Raw genomic sequence first — 19,479 nt, 5'->3', positions numbered from 1 at the left:
TCAGTTTGTAGCTTGAAACTCATCCTTAATTGGAAAAGTAGCTGAATACTTGTTCTGTGCAGTGTTGAGTCTGGCATCTAATCCGTATGGCTGAAATCATTTAATGTTCTGGGGTCTTAATTGTGCCAGTGTAGTTCAAATACTAACAGACATGATACTATGCCTATGAAGGGCCCTTGTCATCTATTAAACTTCACCATTTTTTTTGTTTGTTTGTTTTACTGGTGTAGTCTGTGTTAGTATTTTCCTTTTCCTTGATTTTTGAGTAGATCTTTTTATTTTTAGTCTTTATTGCAAAACAGTAGTAATTTTCTATAGTTAAGATTGCAAACAAATTTCTATTATGAATTTGTTCTTGGTTTATCCTGATCAGAAAACTGCAGCCTTGTTTTCAATCTCAAAACCAATAGCTGATATGCATTCTTACGTGAGAACTTGCACAAAATACAAAATAACTATAAAAAGGATTCCAGAATTAAATGATTGTCGGTATTCACTTTTTGATGCAGTGGTAAAGAAGAAAAAAGTTAAATCAACTCACTAAACAGCAGTAGAAGTGGGAAGTATTATCTGGAATTTCATGGCTAACAATGCCAAATGTTTACTTCTTGAATGAGAATTGTAGTATTTGATTCTTGGAAGACACTCTGGGGCCATCAGCTCCAGCAAGTGTAGCATAAGGTGTGAAATGATTGCTGGAATCCTGCAGTCAGTGGGTTGCTGTTTTCCTGCTGTAACTGCTCTGCTTTAGACTACCTCTGGAATACTGATGCAGGTAATGTGGGAAACAGTACAGGCAGGACGTTTGAAGCATTCCACTTATGAAGGGAGAACTTTCTTTCTCCAGTAAAGAGTATTTGGATAAAGTACAAAAAAAAATCTTACCTACCTAGTTGGCTTACTCATGAATAGCTGATATGAAAAGCTAATAGCATACTTCTGTATGACAAAGTTCCCTCCTGTAGAAGTTGTGTTGCATTCACCATTCCATCTCACTAAGAACTACACCTAGATACTACCTAACTCTTGCCTAACCACAATGGTGTATAGCACCCTCAGCAAAGAGATTGTTATTTAGAAACTGTGCAGTGCAGATCATATATTTTGTGTTCTAATGCTCTTATGTTTGTGTTGTAGGTGGGAAGAGATGAAACATTCTCGGCTGCTGGATTAGTGTAGCAGTCAGCTGTGCTTCTTTCCTGATGAAGTACTTCAGAATTTGTAAGAAACTGCTGGTGGCCCTGGAGAGACCTAATCTATATGAACATGAGTTATAAGTAGAAAATTGTTATTCAACCTGCCAATTTCCCCTTTTGGAAGAGTGGAAGGCCTACCTTGTGGTCCTTCTGACTATAGAAGCAGAGTCAGAGGTTAAAGTTAAGATTGCTTGCATGCAGATAATATGAATAGAAAATTGAAGAGAGATATTTCCTAGTTACTCTCTCTTATGGACTTTGCTTCCTTCTATATTTTGAAATTCAAATCTTCCCAGTTCTGTCTTCAGAGATAACCTGAGATAGTCTAGCTGCCTGAATTCTAGCAACAAGATAACAAGTTGATTCAGTTTTACCTGTAGTTAAGTGCTGCCTAGAACAAGAGTCCTCTTTGCTTTCTGCTGGTTGAGGTTAGTGCTCCTGTAATTCTGGGCATAGGTTGCTTGAAAGCGGGTGAAGAAGGCACATACAGGTCATTCATAACAGCTTAATTAGGCTTTTCCTGTGAACCTCTTGGTTTGCTGCACTTACCTGTTTTCAGTTGACAGAATCTTGTTAACAAAAACACAAGTACCTGTTAACAGAATGCGTGTGGAGTTTTTTATGCCTCAAGCTTTTTCTTTCCTCCATTACACATAATTAACATCATTAATTACTGTTCTAATGAGTAAAAAAACACCCAGTGAAAGGGTCTCTTTGTGTGACCTTCCATCTTAACTGACTTCTGTGGTCTGAGTGTTTTCACAGCAGAATAGCACTTTTCTGCAGTGCAATTAGTGTAGGGAAGGGAGCACTAGCCTAGATCTTTGCCTCTTGAGATGTATGGAGATGAATGTTATTGTTTAGAACTGTCTGCCCTGGAGATGAGCTGTATAGTGCCACAGTGGCTCTGGTGCTGTATTTTATTTGAAGTCTCCTCCATGAATCAGTGATTCATGTTGGACAATTAGGGTTCCATGTTAGGGCAATAAGACTTAGAATTTGTTTTCTGTTCTCCCTGTGTAGACACTTATTCCCTAAACTATGTATGCACCTGCACAATTTGCAGATGTAATAAAGCGGAGTGGCCATAGAAGGCCTTTTTGTCGGTCTCTTTGATAATGTGTTTCTTCCCCCAATGCTATTTCTCTTGTCAGTTCACAAGAGCCTGCTCCCTGTTCATTGGGCCTGTCATGCCTCATTCCATCCCCCCATTTTTTTTTCAACAAAGTAAAACGGAGCTTTGTACCATCTGAATGAACTTCAAAGTGGCTAGAAAGGGCACTCAGGGTTCCTGGCACTTGTCATTGTCTCGCAGCCTGGCCAGCATTTCCCTTCAGGTCTAATTACTTCCAAATGTTCCCAGATGCTTTGAAGAAACTCAGAGGGAGGGGGAGGCATGAAAGAAAGGTGGAAGAAGAAAAGGAAACTCAAACTCCAAGTGGAGGAAGCAGAGTGCTGTAGGGAAAAAAAATTGACTTCTTATATGACACCCAAACATGAAAAGACAGGGAACGTGTGCGGGCACTGGCAGTGGAGAATGCAGGAGCACTGTGTACAGCTGCTGCTCTAAATAATCATTTCTATGGAAAGCAAGCTTTCCTGGAACGTGACAGACTGCCTATGAAAGACATACTACAGCAAAATGAAGAAGATTAAAGTACTGCTTAAAGCTTATTACTTCAGCGGATCAAGTATGGGTTAAGCCTAATCTCCAGAGTACTATCTGCATCTTGGTTCAGGTGCTATGTCAGGCTTATTCAACTCAGGGAAGCCAGAGGTAGACTGTGGTTAGGGCTGCTTTGCCGAATTTGTGCAGGATATATTTSTGGCCAACAAATAGCCAGAGCTGATGATAGGTGATTATATACTCACACTAGTGCTGCTTCATGTATTACTGATTTAGAATAAAAGTAGCAGTCTGGTTGGTAGGAAGTTGTTCTACGCCTTCAGATGCCTTCGTCTTGTTCTTTGAAGGCCCCAGGCAACATCAGCTACTATGCTGATGTTATTATTCTGATTAGTTCTTCTGATTACAACAGTTGTGATAGAGAACTGGCACCCTAACTACCTGCAAGGACCTGGTATGGGCAAATGGAAGAAAGAAAAATTTAGGAACACAAATAACAAAAACATTATTACTGGAGCAGTTTCATGGGTTAAGTACAGGACTGAGGACAAGACTAAGGTCTGGTCTGTCAGGACCTAACTGGTGCTCACAGGAGCAGTTAGGTGTGACTTTACCCAGCGGAGACACTAACAAATTTTGGCACAGTTTATTTTTAGCTGTGGCTGGATAYGAGCAGCAGCTGCAGGAACGATGTTGGGTTTAGCTGGATCCCCAGTTTGAACTTTCTAATGATTTTAAGATCAAGATGCAACTGTTTTCTCCAGTTATGCTGTAATTGGCTGTGCCAGTGGGATGATGCTTCTGGAGAAGAGGTAACATTTTGCCTTTGATTTCTGCAGCCAACTTCATCCTGCTGTGTGCTTTACTTAAGTCAGTTCTGTCCAACATGTCCCTTGTGTAACACAGTAGAGCATCAAACCCACTGTAATCCTGTCTGTTTCAGTAGGATGGAAAATTGGTACTTTTGAGAGCTACACCAGAGGTCTTACGCCCCTTCCCCTACACAAACAATAGTTAGTTTTAGCTGCTGCTGTTAAAATAGCACTCTACCACTAACATCTACATCTGCAGTCATCTTTAGGCAAGAAAGCTGGTGTAGGGACCAAGTACRTCAGGGAAGTGAACTCACGTCTTTTTAGGGCAGCAGTTTTGACCATCCGTGTCACTAGGAGACAGAATGGATGGGAGGGTGAGAATCTGAAATCTGGATAAGGCAAGAAAGGACTGTATTCTTTAAAAAACAGGCAAGATGCCCTGATGTTTAAAACTGCAGGCTCCTCACCAAGGAAGCTGCTATATGGATTCCTACCCTGCCACTACATGGTAAGCTGGATTTGCTTCAATCTTACTTCTGCTATATAGTTGAATTCATCCCTTGAGTTGTAGTTGGACATTCAAAGATACTACTACCTATATTTTTTGATACTGCCTATTATGCCAGTATGGTTGTGGGACTGAATGCTGAACTGGGTCTGTTCTTTCATTAGTTTCATTGTGCAGTTGCACAAACAGTTGTCTTGGCAAACAGGCTGCAGTGTAGAGGGATGGGGAGACTGCTTAAGGTGGTACTGTCACCAAGAAGAATGTGCATTAAATTCTGGTTTTAGTTGAAGTTTCCAAGTGGCTGGTGCCCTGACTAAGGACCTTGATAGTTCTTGGCTGAACAAGTACAGTCACCTCCTGAGTCTTTGCCTACTACAGTTACCAATTGGACGGTGGGGGGGAACAACTCTTACTAAAGACTTCAAATAGCCAGCAACAGACAACATGCAATCTTTAAAACACAGTACTGTCAGCTGCTTTTGCTGTAGCAAGCTGTGTGTTTCCTAGCAAAGCTGCTTCAGTTGTGTGGTTCCTGCCTACATGTGTAAGGTTTCTTATTTCAGTTCCCCCACCCTGCTGGCTGAGGGGCCAGCCTGTCCCATGATGTGGGATTCTCACACATGCTGTTTGTTATTCTGTTTTTTTTCCTTTCGTCCTACAAAGATTTAGAAAAGAGGGTGTGTGTGGAAACTGTGCAAGTCTTTGAAGCAACTTGACTTTCGATGATTAACTGCAGCAAAGAGCCTGTACAAGGGAAGGAGACTTGGCTTTGATTTATTGATGTTTCTTTGTGAGAACAAATTTATAGCAGAGGGAAGCAGCTTCTGAGGAGAATATCAAGTAGTTAAAAGGTTCTAAGCATTCTTTGATGTCAGAGCCCTGAAGAAATACTGGAAGGTATTGAGGAACAGACACTGTTTATTTATAAAATAAAGATCAGATATCTGCTTTTGGCAAGAGCCTGTAACTGAGCTTCTGTTAACAAACCATTCATTRGACAGGCATGGAGCTGGACCTAAAGTTTCTGCCACAGCTGCCTGCTGAGGTGATGAGAGCCTGCAGTTAGAATGACATTTCCAGCTATTAAGTCTTGCCTTGCATCTCAGTGAAGCAGCACCTGTTTCTCATGTAATCTGAGAAAGCAGCAGCACCTTACCTATGCTGTGGGGTACAAGCTACTGTTGCAGGAATAAGGCAGCAAGATGAAAACCTGTTGCACGCCTAGTCTACCAAAACAAATGTGGCAGCCTCCTCCCAAAAATACCATCTGACAGTGTAGTTGCCTAGGGCTTTGTCATGCTTGGTAAAGGAAAGAGGAAACAGAAACAATATGGCAGAAAAAGAAGAAAGTGATGCTGTTCTTCCTAGAGCTAAACTCCGAGGATAACAATCCAGATGTTCACTGTCAGATCAGGGTCTTCTGCTAGCAGCTGGCATGTCATCTTTGCTTCACTGAGTCTCTAGAAGTCTAGAAGCTGTAAGAGAGCAGCAGCTGCTTTAGTTTCCAAAGGGAGCAAGCCAGTCACCACATCTGCTGGGTCCCCAGCAGCCCCATAAGGATATTACTGACTAGCCAAACATCTCTGAAAAGCAAGGGGATTAAGCTGCTTGAGTCCACATCCTTATCCTGTTAACAGGATATTTTACATACCAGCTGTGGCAGCACTTTCTCCACATGTTCGATATCCACTTTCTCCAGGTCCTCTGCCTGAGCCTGCCGCGCTGCTCGCGCGGCCGCTTCTGCAACGCGAGTGAAAGGGAAGCGTTAGGGGCAGCGGTGCCCGTGCGGCGGCGCGCGGAGGRCGGCGCGGCCCCACGAGCTCCCTAGGCCCGCAGTGCCGGCACGCTCGGAGCGCGCAGAGGGCGGGCGGGCTCACCGCGGACAAACACCTTCAGCATCTCCGCCGCCAGCAGCAGCGCCTCGCCGTTCACTGCAACGACAGAGCTCTCGTGGAGGGCGGGCGCGGCCCGGCCCGGCCCGGCCCGCCCGGCCCGGCCCGGCCCGCCGCCCTACCTCGGGTCCGCCCGTCCCGGAAGTGGAGGTGGAGCAGCCGGTCCACGGTCTCCTGCGGGCAAGGAGCAATGAGTGCGGGCGGTGGGGGGAGGGCGGCGCGGCCCGGCCCGGCCCGGCCCCGCCGCACCTTTCTGAAGCCGCCGGCGCGCCCGGCCCGCTCCTCCATGGCGCCTTCCCGCCGCGCCGCGCCGCGCCCCGCCCCGGAAGCGCGCGGGGCACGCCGGGAGCTGTAGTTCGAGGCGGGAGGGGCGGGGAGACGCGGCCTACGGCGGCGGCCATCATGGAGGAGTTCCGGCGGGCCTACGCGCGGCTCTGCGAGGCGGGCGGCGCGGCGCCGCAGGAGGCCGTGCTGCGGCGGCTGCGGGAGCCCGGCGCGGTGCCGGGGCGCGGCCGCCTGGACCTCGCGGCGCAGAGCCTCTCGCTGGAGACGTGCGGCGCGCTGGGCCGGCTGCTGCCCGGCGCTGCGCCCTTCGCCGAGGTGGCGCTTGGCGACTGCGGGCTCAGTGAGGAAGGTGGGCCGCGGTAGGGCCTCGCGGGCCGCCCGCTCCGGTGCCCCGTGGGCGCCGTGGCCGACCTCGTGCCGGGGCCTCGCCGGCCGTTGTTAGCCAGAGCGGCGTGGCATTCGCACCTCGCAGGCTGGCCCTACTCTTGCTAGGCTGTTTCGAGGCCCAGTCACATGCCCCCAGCCTTGCTCCCTGCTCGCCTTCCTGGCACTTTCTCACCCTGTATAGGAGACCCACAAATAGGAGGCCAAAACCCTCTCCACGGTGAATGCGATAGGGAGGTGCTCTGGCGTCTGCAGCCGTGGCGTGCTCAGTGGCTGCGGCCCTGCCCTGTGCCTGGTCAGGGGCATGCTGGCCCTCCAGGCCTGAGCTGCCAGGCAGAATTCGACTGAGAAGTTGCAGTGGAGCCCTAATTGTGGTCAGGCTGCAGGCAGCAAGGGAACTGTATCGCAGCCTTTGAGGTAGTAGGGGCCCAATAGCAATATAAAACGTAATTGTTGATCTTCAGGAATCATCTGTTAGCAAAGACAACAGACTAGAGAATAAATATTTCTTGTTTCAACCAAATTAATTTGTGTGATCTTGACTAGACAGTGAGACAACAGCATAGTCTGAACGTGCTTGTGAACAGAGGTGTTTTCCTTCTGCGTTCAAGGGCCTGTTGACTGTGCATGTGCATGAAGGGGTTCTTGGTGGCTGCTATTAGAGGCTGTGATGATTAGAATGATAATCTGTTAATTGTAATCACTAGATCATTMATTCCAGCACGTATTGGATTAGGATTCTGTAGGACATAGTAGGGTGATTCTCTATTCAACCTCTGTTGTGTAGRCAGATTAAGCCAGCGATCATCCTGTCTTTGTGGTGTGTCTGGACCTGGCTGTTTTAATGGCTGTGTTAAGAAGGTATATAGTATAAGATGCAGTTCTCTGTCTAGGTTCCTCTTTTTCTAGGAATATATAATCTCCACCCTTGGGGCTTCAGACTCGCACTTCCCAGCAGCACTGACTGTTCATTGAGTGAGATGCTTTGTTGTAGCCATATCTCCTGAGCTGGCTGGTTGAAATCACACTTCCTTCCTGCTCAGGGATAAGATTACATGTGTGAAGTAAAGAGCCTTCTTTTTTTCTTTTTTTCTATCCAGGTGTCAAACTTCTGTTGCATGGGCTTTGCTCCAACACTACAGTCAAGTGTTTGGATTTGAAGGTGAGTTAGAGTAAGCATAAAACGAAACAAAGAAGGAGGGAGGGGAGTAAGAGCACAGTTTTAGTGGGAGTTAGGAATAGAAAAYCCTGGTACAGGATTGTTCTGCAGCATGTGTAGTCCTGTAAATTTCCACTTCTTGAGTGACTTGGTCCTCTCCCCTTATCCACCATGTTACAGCAGCCCCCAAATTACTTGGTAATTTATCTCTCTCTGTGGTTTTTTTCCAGTTCTTTTGTTTTGCTAGAGTTACTGCTGCATATTTTTTGTTGATTGCTGCTCAGTCAGATAGGGGATATATAGACTTTTCTTTGAGTTTCTCTATTAATCACTGACTTAATAGTTGCTYGACTCGCTCTTCTGTGGAGTTCATTGAGTTTGTTGGTATTCTTCTGCTAGCTTGGGACTTGTAACTAATCATGTATTTTCATATGTGGTGATCACTTTGCTGTTAGAGGGCCTTTCTAATCTCTGTTCCTGTAGGACATAGCTGTTCCTTATTATCTACAATAATAAACTATATCAGACCTTTCTTTCTCATCTGCATTGGTATTACCCAAGGTGCTCTTAATGAAGCATATTACAATGGTTCTGCTCATCTAGAATCAACATTTTTTATCCTGTTATGGACCATATTGATCCTTTGCTGTCCTGTGATTTTTGTGAGCCCAGTCAAATGTTCTTAGTCATAATGTCTGGGAAGAATATCCATCATTCTTCCAGGGAGGTTTTGCTTTCTGGAAGGCTCATTGACACGTGAAACAAATGTTGTTCAGACCATCTTTGGCAGGCAAAAGTCCACATTACAGCTGAACTACACCTGGTGCTGTTTGATGTGCTAGCTGGATTGGGGCATGGCATAACTCTCTGATTGCCTAGCACTTTTGTTTCAGGGAAATAACCTGCGAGTCGTAGGAGCAGAAGCTTTGGGAAAACTTCTTAGGCAGAACAAATCCATCAGGAGGTAAAAAGCTGCACATATCTCTCTTTCTATTATATTCCTGTTAGATGGAGAACAAAATTGGAAAGGGATGAGGGGTGAGGATGTTTTTCCTTGGGCAGGAGGAATGTCAGGTGATGCCCTTTCTTGTGAGAGATGGGTCAGGTGAAGGAGTGAGAACTGGTGGGTGCCCTTTGTGAAGATGCAGGGCCTTAGCAGCACCCTTCTCTCTGAAACTGAGTCTCTGTTGTGGAGATGGGTATCTGAATAGGTACCGTGTCCCATTCAGATATTATGCAGGCTGTTAAAACTGCCAGGTTACAGGACAAACTCCAATCCTATCTGATCTTTCCCTCCCTAGCTTAATCTTGGAATGGAACAGCCTGGGTGTGTGGGAAGAGGGCTTCTCCTTTTTCTGCCAGGGACTGGGAGCAAACAGCTTTCTCCAGCGGCTAGATTTACGCAATAACCAGATCAACCATCARGGGGCGGGAGAACTGGCCATGGCACTGAAACGAAATGCCAGCCTGCAGGAGCTAGGTAAGAGTGACCAATTTGTCCGCTCACAAACACATACAAAAACGTACATGTGTACGTTTCGGGTGTGTTCAGGTTGATTGCAGCCTGCCTGGATCTCTGCAAACTGCTCAGTGTTTTCATTCCTATTTCCCACTCCTGTTTCCCATTTTGCAGACTGTGCAGAGAACAGAGGTCACAGCCCTATGGCTTTTGAGGGGTGAGAACTGTAATTGGCATCTCTGGAACCAAACCTGCAGATGAAGATTATGTTCTTGGAGCAGAACAGTTCCTAGTGGAGGAGGGAGTGGGTTTATTCCCATTCATGAATCCTGTTGGCATGCCTCATATCAGGCTCTGAGACTTACTTTACACTTGCTTTGTCCTCAATGAGGAACTCTTATAAGGTGAAGATGTGAGGGGCATGATTTACTCCCTTGTCAAGCTGGGACAGCTCCCAGCACATAACTCTGCTTAAGATTCATTCTCTCCATTCCTGTTTTGTCAGTCATTTTTCCTCCTCTTGTTCATCTTGCAAGGGGACATAGCAAGAGCTGAGCCCTTCTGGGATTAGTTAACCATGCCTGCAGATGTGTGAGGAGGATGGTTACTCCTGAGTGCTGTATCTCTCAGCAGATTTTGAGTGACTACCTGGATGAAAGTTTGCTTTCCATGTAGATTTGCGCTGGAATAATATTGGGCTTTTGGGTGGCCGAGCTTTGTTGAACTGCCTGCGCTGCAACAAGACCCTGAAGAGACTGGAGCTGGCTGGGAACAATGTTCCCAGTGATATCCTGAAGGCTGTGGGTAAGCAGTACTTGTTGCATGGGAAAGAATCTGTAAGTCTCCTCCTAACTCAGTGCTCGAGGGACATTGGATATTTACTGCTCCAAAAGAGAGCCACCCTCATCCACTTCCTATCTTAACAGCATATACACAGTGTTGCCCTGCATGGCTTCCTCTTGCCCTGTAATGAGGGCTGCTTACATGGGAGATGTCATTTTTACCAGCAAGAGGAAGAAATAATTTGGATTGAGTTAGACTGCCATGTCATGTGAACATGGAAGAACTTGGGGCTGAGTTACTTTGTCTCTGAGTAACCAATGGTCAGTTAGATTTGGTTAATGTAGCATGTCCTTTGTCATTGTTTGTCATTGTCCTACTTACACTGGAGCTGAACTGTTCTCATGTGGCTGGGGTGTTGATAACTTGGTATATGCTACTCTCTTTGATTCCCCTCCATTATGTCCTTAAGGTGAAAGTGGTCTCTGTACACAGACCAGTCTGAGAGAGGCTACTATCCTGGTGCTTCTGATAGACAGAATGACACCTGGCTGCTATAGTACCGTCTTCTATAGCAATGCTTGCTATTGTGTTGCTATAGAAACATATTCATGCTCTCCTGCTTTTTCTATGTCAGAACAAGCTTTGGATCACAACCAAGACCGTCAGACAATTCTCAGTGAGACCCACAATCGAACCCATGTTCTCAGCAAGGAGGTTTTGAGTTTGAAGAATGAGAAGGCTAAACAGGTCAGCAATTTCCTCATGTGTTGGCAGTTCAAGTGAGACAGCTGGAATCTTACGCTATTTGCTGATGTCCTTATGAACCATTCAGTGACAGGACTGTTGTGCACCTGAATTTGCATGTGTATCTTTTAGATTTTAGAAGTACTTGATGTTATTTAGTATGTTGCTTCTTTCCCCTGAGCCCTGTTGCCCAGGAATCAAATGTATGACACGTATTATGGAGATATGTCCTGCTGAGCATATTCATTTTGGATTCTGCGTGAGTTTGGTGATTTTTCACCCACATTCATGCTTCCACCACTACTTTTGCAACTGTTCTGATGTTTTCCGAGTGACAAAGCTGTAAATATGAGTGTTTTGCTTCTGACACCTAATGTTGTAGAGTTCCTGTGGCTGATGACCTTAATCAGACCTGTAGTCAATCTGTTTAGCCTCCAGTTATTTTCTTTCACAGGAGTGTCTTGACCTGTTTTCAGCTGTCATTAGGAAGATAAAGATGAGAAATGCAAATGGTTTAAGCTGATGCTATTCGTTTTCTCACTGATGTTTGTCTTGCTCACAGTTCTTGGATTTGATGGACATCATAGACAAACAGAAAGAAGAAATAGCCAGGAGCAGCAGGTGAGTTGAATTTCTGGGCACTTTCTGCTCTCTGGCAGCAGGATTGGGCCCTCTCCRTCTACCAGAGCTGCCAACAGAATATTAGCCCTTTTATTTATTTATTTTTATCTTTCCTGAATGCAGGATGTCTGCAGCACGAGTCAGCCAGCTGCAGGAAGCACTGGATGAGCAGCACTCTATTATGAATTCACTGAAAGCCAAGTATGGAGGGGGAAAACTCTAGCTTTCTCACTGTTCTGTGTAGTAGGCAGTGCTGAGCTGAGTTACTAAGAAAGAGAATAATCTTTCTTATTCTGTATTCTAAGTGGCTGGCTTAGTATTTCACTTAGTTCTGCAGTAATGCCCAAAAGGTGTAGTCAGATCAGGCCTATGGCTTTTCCACAGTAAACGTTTTGCCTGTTCTTAAATAAAAATTGAGTGCATTGATGTAAGAGCTTGTGAATGACGGAGGGAGAAGAGAGAAAAAGAACTGGGGGGAAGGTGGTGCTGCAGGTGTGTTCCTTGAACTATTTGCAACCTGAAAGAGTCTATTGTGGTCATCTGCTTTGCCTGTCAGTTGGCAGTATCCCATGGGGACTACTGCACATATGAAGAAACCTAACCGATAAGATTCTGTGTTTAGGAACAATGAACTGGAACTGCCCAAAAGTAGCGTTAGACTGTTAAGCTGTCACTTCAACACTGGCAAGCCTGGTTAGTTCAATTCTGTCAGCTCAAAGTAGTTTCTTTGTGCCGTGCTTCAGTGTGGCTTTATCACTCACATAGAGAGTAAGCAAGTCACTTCTGATACCTGTGTTTAAAATTCTATCCCTAATTTTAAATAACTTTGCAGTGGTGTAACATAACCAGCTTTGTTCTCCTGTGAGAGTGTGCAAATTCTGAATGGGTCCAGGCAGAGGAAACAGCACCAGGAAAACAGGATGAGACAGCAGGGCACCAAGCTCTGAAGAGTCCCAGGTCACTGTTTGTAGAGGCTGCTGGGTATAAAGGTTGTCGAATTCCTTTTCCCAGAGGCAAAAATACATCTTTCAGCCATCCTGATTTAATCCACTGCCAAATGTGTGTCCCTGTCTTGTACTGTATGGTGTAGAGAAGTCAATGGAAATGTCCTTCTGGAAAGAACTCTCTGGAAAGTGTCTCTCTGTGTAGGCTGCAGATGACTGAAGCTGCCCTGGCTCTGTCTGAGCAGAAGGTGCACAACCTGGGAGAGCTGCTAAGTGGTATGAAACAGGAACAAACTAGCATGGCTGAGCGCCACCTTAAGGAGCTCCAGCAGCAAAAACAGGTGGGCTGGATAAGTCCTGGTTAGGTTTGAGAGTTGCAATCCAAGCCATATCATACCTGGTTCTTGTGGATTTGGAGGGTGCTGGGTGGAATAAGCAAGCATGACTTTTACCACAAGTGGATTAACAATGGCTGGCCTGACAAAAGTTCTTATGTAAAATAGACAGGTTAGTGTTAGGTGCAGAGTGAAGCCATGGTGACTCTGGCTTGAGTTGAATTTAGCTGGATGTGGTGTTGGATGGGGTAGGTTGGCAGTACAGGAACTCAGGTGAGGGAGTGACAGGTTTTTCTTGGTTTTATTCTGTTTCCAGGAAGGTGCTGATAGAGAAGGCAAACTTTTCCGGGAATTGTCTGCTACCAGTGAGAAGAACCTGCTTCTAAGAAACCAGGTAGAAAAGCAAGCCCAAGGCTGAGAGGTGGGACTTGGGCACTAATTGCCTCTGCTTTCTGTATATCTGCTGCTTTGTGCAGACTGTCTCTACTGTTTGTGTCTCTACTGATTGTTCTGTACAGGCAACTCCTGCTGATAACAGGATAAACTCAGATTTTCTCTTTTATGATGGTAAATTCCTTGTAGGTGGATGAATTGGAGAAGAAGTGCAAAGTCCAACAGGATCAGCTCTTCCAGGTGAAACAAGACTTGACCAACACAACAGCAGAGTTGAAGCTTCGGGCTGTGCAGGCTGAGGGTGAGTGAAGCAGCAGAAACAGCTCTTGAGCACCTGCAGGATAGGGTTACTGTCCATGAGTCAATGGTGAGAGACAACCAAAGAGAAACGGTGGAAAGGTTTATGATCCAACATGGCCTATGTAACAGAAAGGCCTAGGAAGACTAGTTGTAATCTGCTTACCTTTAATCTGCAGAACGCTTAGAAGTAGAGAAGAGAAGATTTAAACAAAGCCTTGAAGACATGGAATCCCTTCGATTAAAAGAGGTAAGACTGGGGTTTCTGCAGCCTCCAGAGGTTAGCTTATTTTTGGCCCTGAGATATGGAAACCTCCGTTTGTTCTCTGGAGGCTGTTGTTTGCTGTCAGATGCTCTTAAAAAGTTTTTAAATTGGTAGGCTTAGATTTAGAGTGAGCAGTAAATTCCATTTTTACAAGCAGAGCCTAGCTGAAAAGATCACAAGACATTCTGCCAGCTAGCAAGACTTTGTAGCTTGCAAGAGCATGGGCCAGAGCAGTATATGATTCTGCAAAAGAGGCTTGTCCTTTATGTCACTCTTCTTCGTGCCAGAGATGGGGTTCTATTTCCTGGGTTGGCCTGCAAAAGGTCTTAGGGGTAGGGTTAGGATGAAGAGAAGGAGAGAGGCTGGAGGAACTGTTATGTTCTTATGTCACTCTTGTTTTACATAGTGTTAACTATGAATATACAGTCTTGTCATACTGAAATAAAAGGTGCATTGCTGGAGCAAATGGAGACATGCCTCCTGTTAGGGGTTTAGCTTGCTGATACTTTCTCTGTGATGTAGCAGAGGGATTCTGTCTGAATGTGGATAGGGCTGTGATTTAGAGTATTTATTGAGGTGTGGAATCTCTCGAAAATAACTCAATAATTTCTCCAAAGATTTAGAAATCTTGTAAGAAAAGACATTYGCCAGGAAGATTTCAGCAACATTACAAATAGAAAATGAATCTCTTTCTGGTGTTTTGTGCCACTTGAAGATGAGGGCTCGAACTCTGTCTTTTACCTCTTGGATTGGAAGGGGTCTCTGTCTAAAGTTTCAGTTTCTAGAGAGCTGATTCTGCCTGTATTGCAATTTGCTACTGGAGCTCTGTGGGAGAAGTAAGAGTTCTTTTTGGTGGTAGCTGTGTCAACAAGAGGATACTCTTTCTCGTGCTGAATGGCAATGTTATATTATGCCTAGAGATCCATGCTTTTCTGGCACTTGCTTAAATGGTTTCTGCTGTTTTGCAGGTGGATTGTATGACGCAGAACATTGAGGCCAGTGAACGTTCTATGCAAGAGAGGATCCAGAAGCTGGAGGCCATCAGGATAGCTCTGGAGGAGGTGAGAGTGGATGCGCCAGGTGCCCTGGAATAATCAGGTAGCAGTGGCAGAAGCAGGCTGTCAGTATTTTAACAGGAGAGCTATATAGATTATTCTGATGCCAGAAGACAACAACTGGAACATTCAGTTTCACAGCTAAAAGTTGGACTTGTGGATTTGAGCAAAAATGAAGTTTCTATTGAACGTAATTGAACTCTTATCGTGATTCAATTCTGCCAGTTTCCTATGTCCGTGTGGGTTGTGTAGCATGTTTCTCCTTATCTGTTCCCCCAGCTAGATGCAGAGCTGCCCTTTCCTATTCCCCTGTCTTTGGAAAGTTTCACCTGTTACTTTCCTACCTATAAATGAAACTTTCCTTGAGTTTAGTTGGCAATCTCAAGGTGAGAAAAGGTATGTAATTTGGGATTCTTCTCACCTCACCCCTGAGTGAGAGAAACAGCTGTGTCACTTTGTAGCCTGCAATTGGAAGCCGCTGTTGTTTTCTGGTCAGTGTTGCAGTGATGCAGCTTCACTGTCTGGAACGATCTTTTATGTGTTTTTGGCAGGAGCTAAGCCAAGTCAAAGCAGCTGCACTTACTGAGCGAGGCCAGGCAGAGGAGGAGTTAATAAAAGCTCGGAATCAAGCACGGCTGGAGGAGGTAAGGAGAAGACCCATCTGTGGGCCCTGCCTCTACAGGAAGGAGTGAATTTGGTTGTCTGGCCTATGCATTTGTCTCGGGAACTGATGAGTAACTCCTGCCTCTGGATTTCACTGTCCTGCAAATAGGCTCGTTTCTGAAGGAAGAAGCTCTGAAAAGTCTGCTTTGAAAAGCCTGAATTATCTCAAAAATCTAAGCAATATCCTTGCTTGCTCAGTGCTTTCAAGTAACAACAAAATTGATATGGATATTGTTGTAGCAGGTTTCATTTAAGCCACCAACTTTTGAAGGTAGCAGTCAGGTCAATCCTTCTGTTTATCAGCAGCTTTCATGTGCTGCTTCTGTTTCTCTGAACTCAGAATAATTTCCCCAGATGGCTATTGCTGCTGGGTAAGAACTGTCACTGTAGAATTGAACTTCATTAGAATGGCAATAAAGTCAGTACCTTGGGAAAGAGAAAAGGGGATGAGGAAAATACATCAAGAGCCTCTATTAGGATTTTTCCTCATATATAACATCACAAGAAAATGGTATACAGGGTTACAAATACATACAAGCTGGCATGTGTCTGTGGTGGGACACACCATTCAGAATATGGATGAGAAGACAATGTAACATTAAGTGTAAACACTAGAGGTGGCATTGGTGCTTCTGCCAGAGGAAGTGCCTCTGTGTTTCAGTGAGTGAGCTGGGCTTTGCAGCATCTCCATCAGAATGTTTTCCTTGGAGCAGAAGGCAGCTTAGATTCTCTCCTGAATGCGAGAGAGATGTGCCGTATCTTTTAGGGCTAAGCTTTTTTTTGTTCTTTGCTGCCAATTGACTCCACCAAGGGTGCGTTGTGCTGTTGCAGACAAGAAGGRGAGAATCTTTTTGCAGGAGTGGGAAAGGACAGATTTCTTTTATTTTTCCTTTGTATTTTACAGCAACAACGACTAGAACACTTAGAAGAGAAGCTGCGGCTGATGACTGAGTCACGGGATGAAGCTTATAACTGTTGCCTTAAGCAAAAACAAGTGGTTGGTGAGGCCCAAGCCAAGGCCAATCAGTTAAGCCTTCATGCTGATGGACTCAGAAGGCAGATAGAGGAACTTCAGCAGGTAATTTGGATGGGAGCAGAGAGATGCTTATCACTGGAGCAGAGCAAATTGCTGATGTTTGGTTATTCATGGATTTGTGCCAGGACCTGAACAATAAAGAACAAGAGAAGGTGACAGAAGTGAATAAAGTAAAAGTGGAGTTACAGGAGCAGATTGGACACCTGCAGGCTGAACGCACAGCACAAGAAGGACTTAGAGAAAAGATTGCAGCCCTGGAGAGACAGCTGAAAGGTGATGGATGTAGCAGGATTATATGTGGTTATCCTTTCGTGCTTATCAAATGGTAGTGCTGGGCACTGTACAGTGGGCCTGGGGCTGACTTATCCTTGTAGGTAGTGACAGCAGTGTTTCCTGCTTGTGTATGCACCCATGAATTAATCCTGGTATGCTTACAGGGATACTTACCTTCAATTTACAGAGAAGACCAAGACTCAAAATTTAACTGCCCCAATCTGCATAGCAAGTAAAATATCTAGATTTCCTGCGCAGTGAGGTGTAACATTTTGCAAAACCTCTCTCATTGTCTCATGTAACTAAAGGCTCCTTGCAAATTCTTACGTGCCTGTCACTCATCCTGATTCCGTTGCGCTTGACTGTGCTACAACATGTTCTTCCTGTTTGTTCTAGGAATACCCTGATTTCCTGTAGTAATGCTGTTATTCTTTTCCAGCCCAGTCAAGTAATCACCGAGAGGCGCTACTGGACAAAGAAGGTGAAATCTCCATGCTGCTGGAGAAACTGAGAATGAAAGAGGCTGAGATCTCCAGGATAAGGGAAGAAGAGGCCCAGCGAGCAAGCTTCTTACAGAATGCCGTCATGGCATACGTGCAGGGCTCCCCCTTGGGAACCCTCAGTCCTAGGAAGTGAGAGTATGCCCTAAAGAATCCACATAGGGTAAGCAACTCAGGTACAGCTCGTTCTTAAGTGGAATAGTTTCGTCTGAGTGGAGTGGCATGAGGGATTGCAAACATAAGAAAATCCTCTCTTGCTCTTGAGAAATCCTGCTACTGACAGCATAAAGGACTGATGGAAGCAACCATCTAAGGTTGGGGTAGAGGCAGGTGAGTCTGAGTTCATGATGTCGAGCCCTTTCCTTGCACTGCTACAGCATTTGAAACAATTTCAATGTCCTTTTGTATGGTGCTAGTCTGTCAGTGCACCTTCTCATTACTAGTGGTGCTGTGTGTTCCCTGGGAAGTGGTCATTCTGAAGCACTCAGATGCCAGGGCTGTTCACAATGAAATTTTGCAAACGACAGGCAGAAGTATTTTTTTATAGCACCCTGTAGATGTGAGCCGTTTACTTTGCTCTAAGTCATATACATGGGCTCCAGAAGCTGCTGGAAACACTAGGTCTTAGCCACCTGCGCTTTTTTACCGAATGCTGCAGATGCAAGGAGCCACTGACAAGGCTTGGGCAGATTTGCTCGCTTTGGCTCTTCTGTCTTGCCTCTCTTTGGCACTGGCAGTAGCGATGGGCAGCAGAGATGCGCTTATTACACATAGAAATAGCTATGCTGAGATGGATCATGTAGTGGCTATCCATATTCTTTTGGGACAGCTGAATTTTGGCCATGATTCAAGCTTTTACAGCATCAACTGACATTTAAACAGAGAGGATCAGTTTCTATTTTTCGTCATTGTGAACTGCAGCCCTTGGCTGGAATCTTTTTGGTCAAAATACAGCAGGATTTTATTCCACCATGACAAATGATAAAACTATCCTGCTGGCTTCTCAGGATCCTGGAACTCGGTGCCATTTTCTGGGCCTTGGGCCGGAGAGTATGATAGTTCTGACCCACTACTGGGGAGATGCTCGTCACAGCACAAAGGGATGGATGTTGCTTCCTTTTCTTGGCAACAGATGTCCATTGAGTGACATGGAAAAGGGGGAGGGGATGTGAGGGCTCTGAACCAGAGAAAAGTGAAATCTATCAGGAGACCAATGTGAGAGCCTTCTCTTCCTTTCCCCACTGAGTCTGTGGGGGGCAGGGAATGAATGAATTTTAAGTACATATTTTAAAAGGCAGCTGAAAAATGAAGCTTTTCTTTCTGTGTGTGCTGCCTGCTTTGTGTTCATGATCTGTTTTAAATACTGGGTTTTGCACTGCTTTTTTAATAAAGAGCTTTAGCATTTTGCCGTAACACTAGACAGTGAAAATCTACATGAGGTGAATTAGCTATGTAAGTATACAGACTGAGGTTCTGAACCAAGGTAAAAGCAAAGAAGCTAAGAGTTGCGCCTCAGTGACACTTACTGCAGTATTCTGCTGTCACCTAGTGCAATAGTGTCTTCTTGCTTTTTTTTACTGATGGAGAGGAGAGAGCCTATGCTGGTAGTTAGGTAGTCTGGATCCTAGGCATCTGTAGAGGAGCAGATGAGGGGAGAAGAAAAGCCTGTTACATAGAAATAGTCCCTCTATGTGAGTGTCTCTGTTCTTGGTAGAATATTTGGTAACATGGAAAAATCCACAGGTTATTGTTATGTAGGATTCCTACTGCTGCATCTTTGCTTCTCAGCATGGTAGGATGAAACTTCTGTAGGGAGGTGGAGGTGAAATCTACAGTGTGGCTGCATGATGCAAGCTGCAATGCAACCAGATTTTAAATCTTCACCCTGGACGGAGGGGGTCATATGGTATGCGGACCAGCTCTTCAAGTTTCTATACAACATCTATTGTTCTCTTTCAAAAGGCCGCATATGAGTAACTTGCCCTTCACCGGTGGTTTGTTCCTCAGCTGCTAGGAGGAGGAAGCAATGGCTGGAGTAGTGTGGGATTTGGAGGGAATGATGCAGATGGGGCAGGATAAGACCGCTGTATGTGAGCACTCTGCGTTTCTCTTTCAAAGCCCTTTGAAAACCGGCCCAAAACTTCCTGTCGAGGCACTGGCGCCTGCTGTGAGGGCTGCGGGTGGCCGGGGCAGCCCTCGAGTGTCCCTGCGGGCCTCGCCGAGGGCGCCTGGCCGGCTGCACGGC

The 19,479-nt window shown here is 45.4% G+C and overlaps 3 protein-coding genes across 6 annotated transcripts in view; 2 read left to right on the top strand and 1 right to left on the bottom strand.

Annotated features, from left to right (window-relative positions):
* The window catches only part of ASPSCR1 (ASPSCR1 tether for SLC2A4, UBX domain containing), a 54,509-nt gene extending 52,220 nt beyond the window's left edge, over positions 1-2,289 (top strand). For all 3 annotated transcript variants that reach the window (XM_085314390.1, XM_085314388.1, XM_085314389.1), the window contains one exon: positions 1,138-2,289. In XM_085314390.1, the coding sequence (XP_085170516.1) occupies positions 1,138-1,151 (14 nt within the window). In that variant the 3' untranslated portion in view covers positions 1,152-2,289. The remainder of the gene's footprint in view (positions 1-1,137) is intronic.
* A 2,615-nt stretch (positions 2,290-4,904) lies between these two features.
* CENPX (centromere protein X) lies at positions 4,905-6,376 on the bottom strand. Its single transcript, XM_085314392.1, has 5 exons — positions 6,288-6,376; positions 6,161-6,212; positions 6,024-6,077; positions 5,798-5,886; positions 4,905-5,621 (listed from the first exon to the last, which is right to left on the bottom strand). Exons 1-5 carry the CDS (start codon positions 6,324-6,326, stop codon positions 5,607-5,609), a joined length of 249 nt encoding a protein of 82 aa, XP_085170518.1. The 5' UTR covers positions 6,327-6,376; the 3' UTR covers positions 4,905-5,606.
* LRRC45 (leucine rich repeat containing 45) lies at positions 6,374-18,647 on the top strand. 2 transcript variants are annotated; one of them, XM_085314386.1, is made up of 17 exons: positions 6,374-6,672; positions 7,808-7,869; positions 8,760-8,830; positions 9,168-9,346; positions 10,001-10,129; positions 10,743-10,855; positions 11,415-11,473; positions 11,597-11,674; positions 12,623-12,758; positions 13,069-13,146; positions 13,335-13,446; positions 13,622-13,692; positions 14,676-14,768; positions 15,314-15,406; positions 16,330-16,503; positions 16,587-16,734; positions 17,174-18,647. In XM_085314386.1, exons 1-17 carry the CDS (start codon positions 6,441-6,443, stop codon positions 17,368-17,370), a joined length of 2,025 nt encoding a protein of 674 aa, XP_085170512.1. In that variant the 5' UTR covers positions 6,374-6,440; the 3' UTR covers positions 17,371-18,647. The 2 variants fall into 2 exon arrangements, with proteins under 2 accessions (XP_085170512.1, XP_085170513.1); XM_085314387.1 differs by lacking the exon at positions 11,597-11,674.
* Positions 18,648-19,479: the final 832 nt, after the last annotated feature.

The sequence above is a fragment of the Rhea americana genome, unplaced genomic scaffold (genome assembly GCF_003343005.1).
Source record: "Rhea americana isolate MKP2758 unplaced genomic scaffold, rheAme1 scaffold_402, whole genome shotgun sequence".
NCBI classification, from domain to species: Eukaryota; Metazoa; Chordata; class Aves; order Rheiformes; family Rheidae; genus Rhea; species Rhea americana.
Note: the sequence above shows the minus strand (reverse complement) of the source record. Positions and strands in the feature narration are given on the sequence as shown.

Bases quoted from the DNA above. Each gene is read 5' to 3' on its own strand.
- CENPX (XM_085314392.1), bottom strand. From the start codon at position 6,326: ATGGAGGAGCGGGCCGGGCGCGCCGGCGGCTTCAGAAAG. The intron at 6,213-6,287 runs GTGCGGCGGGGC...CCTTGCCCGCAG, and splicing joins GCGCCGGCGGCTTCAGAAAG to GAGACCGTGGACCGGCTGCT. The intron at 5,887-6,023 runs GTGAGCCCGCCC...CTCGCGTTGCAG, and splicing joins GCTGAAGGTGTTTGTCCGCG to AAGCGGCCGCGCGAGCAGCG.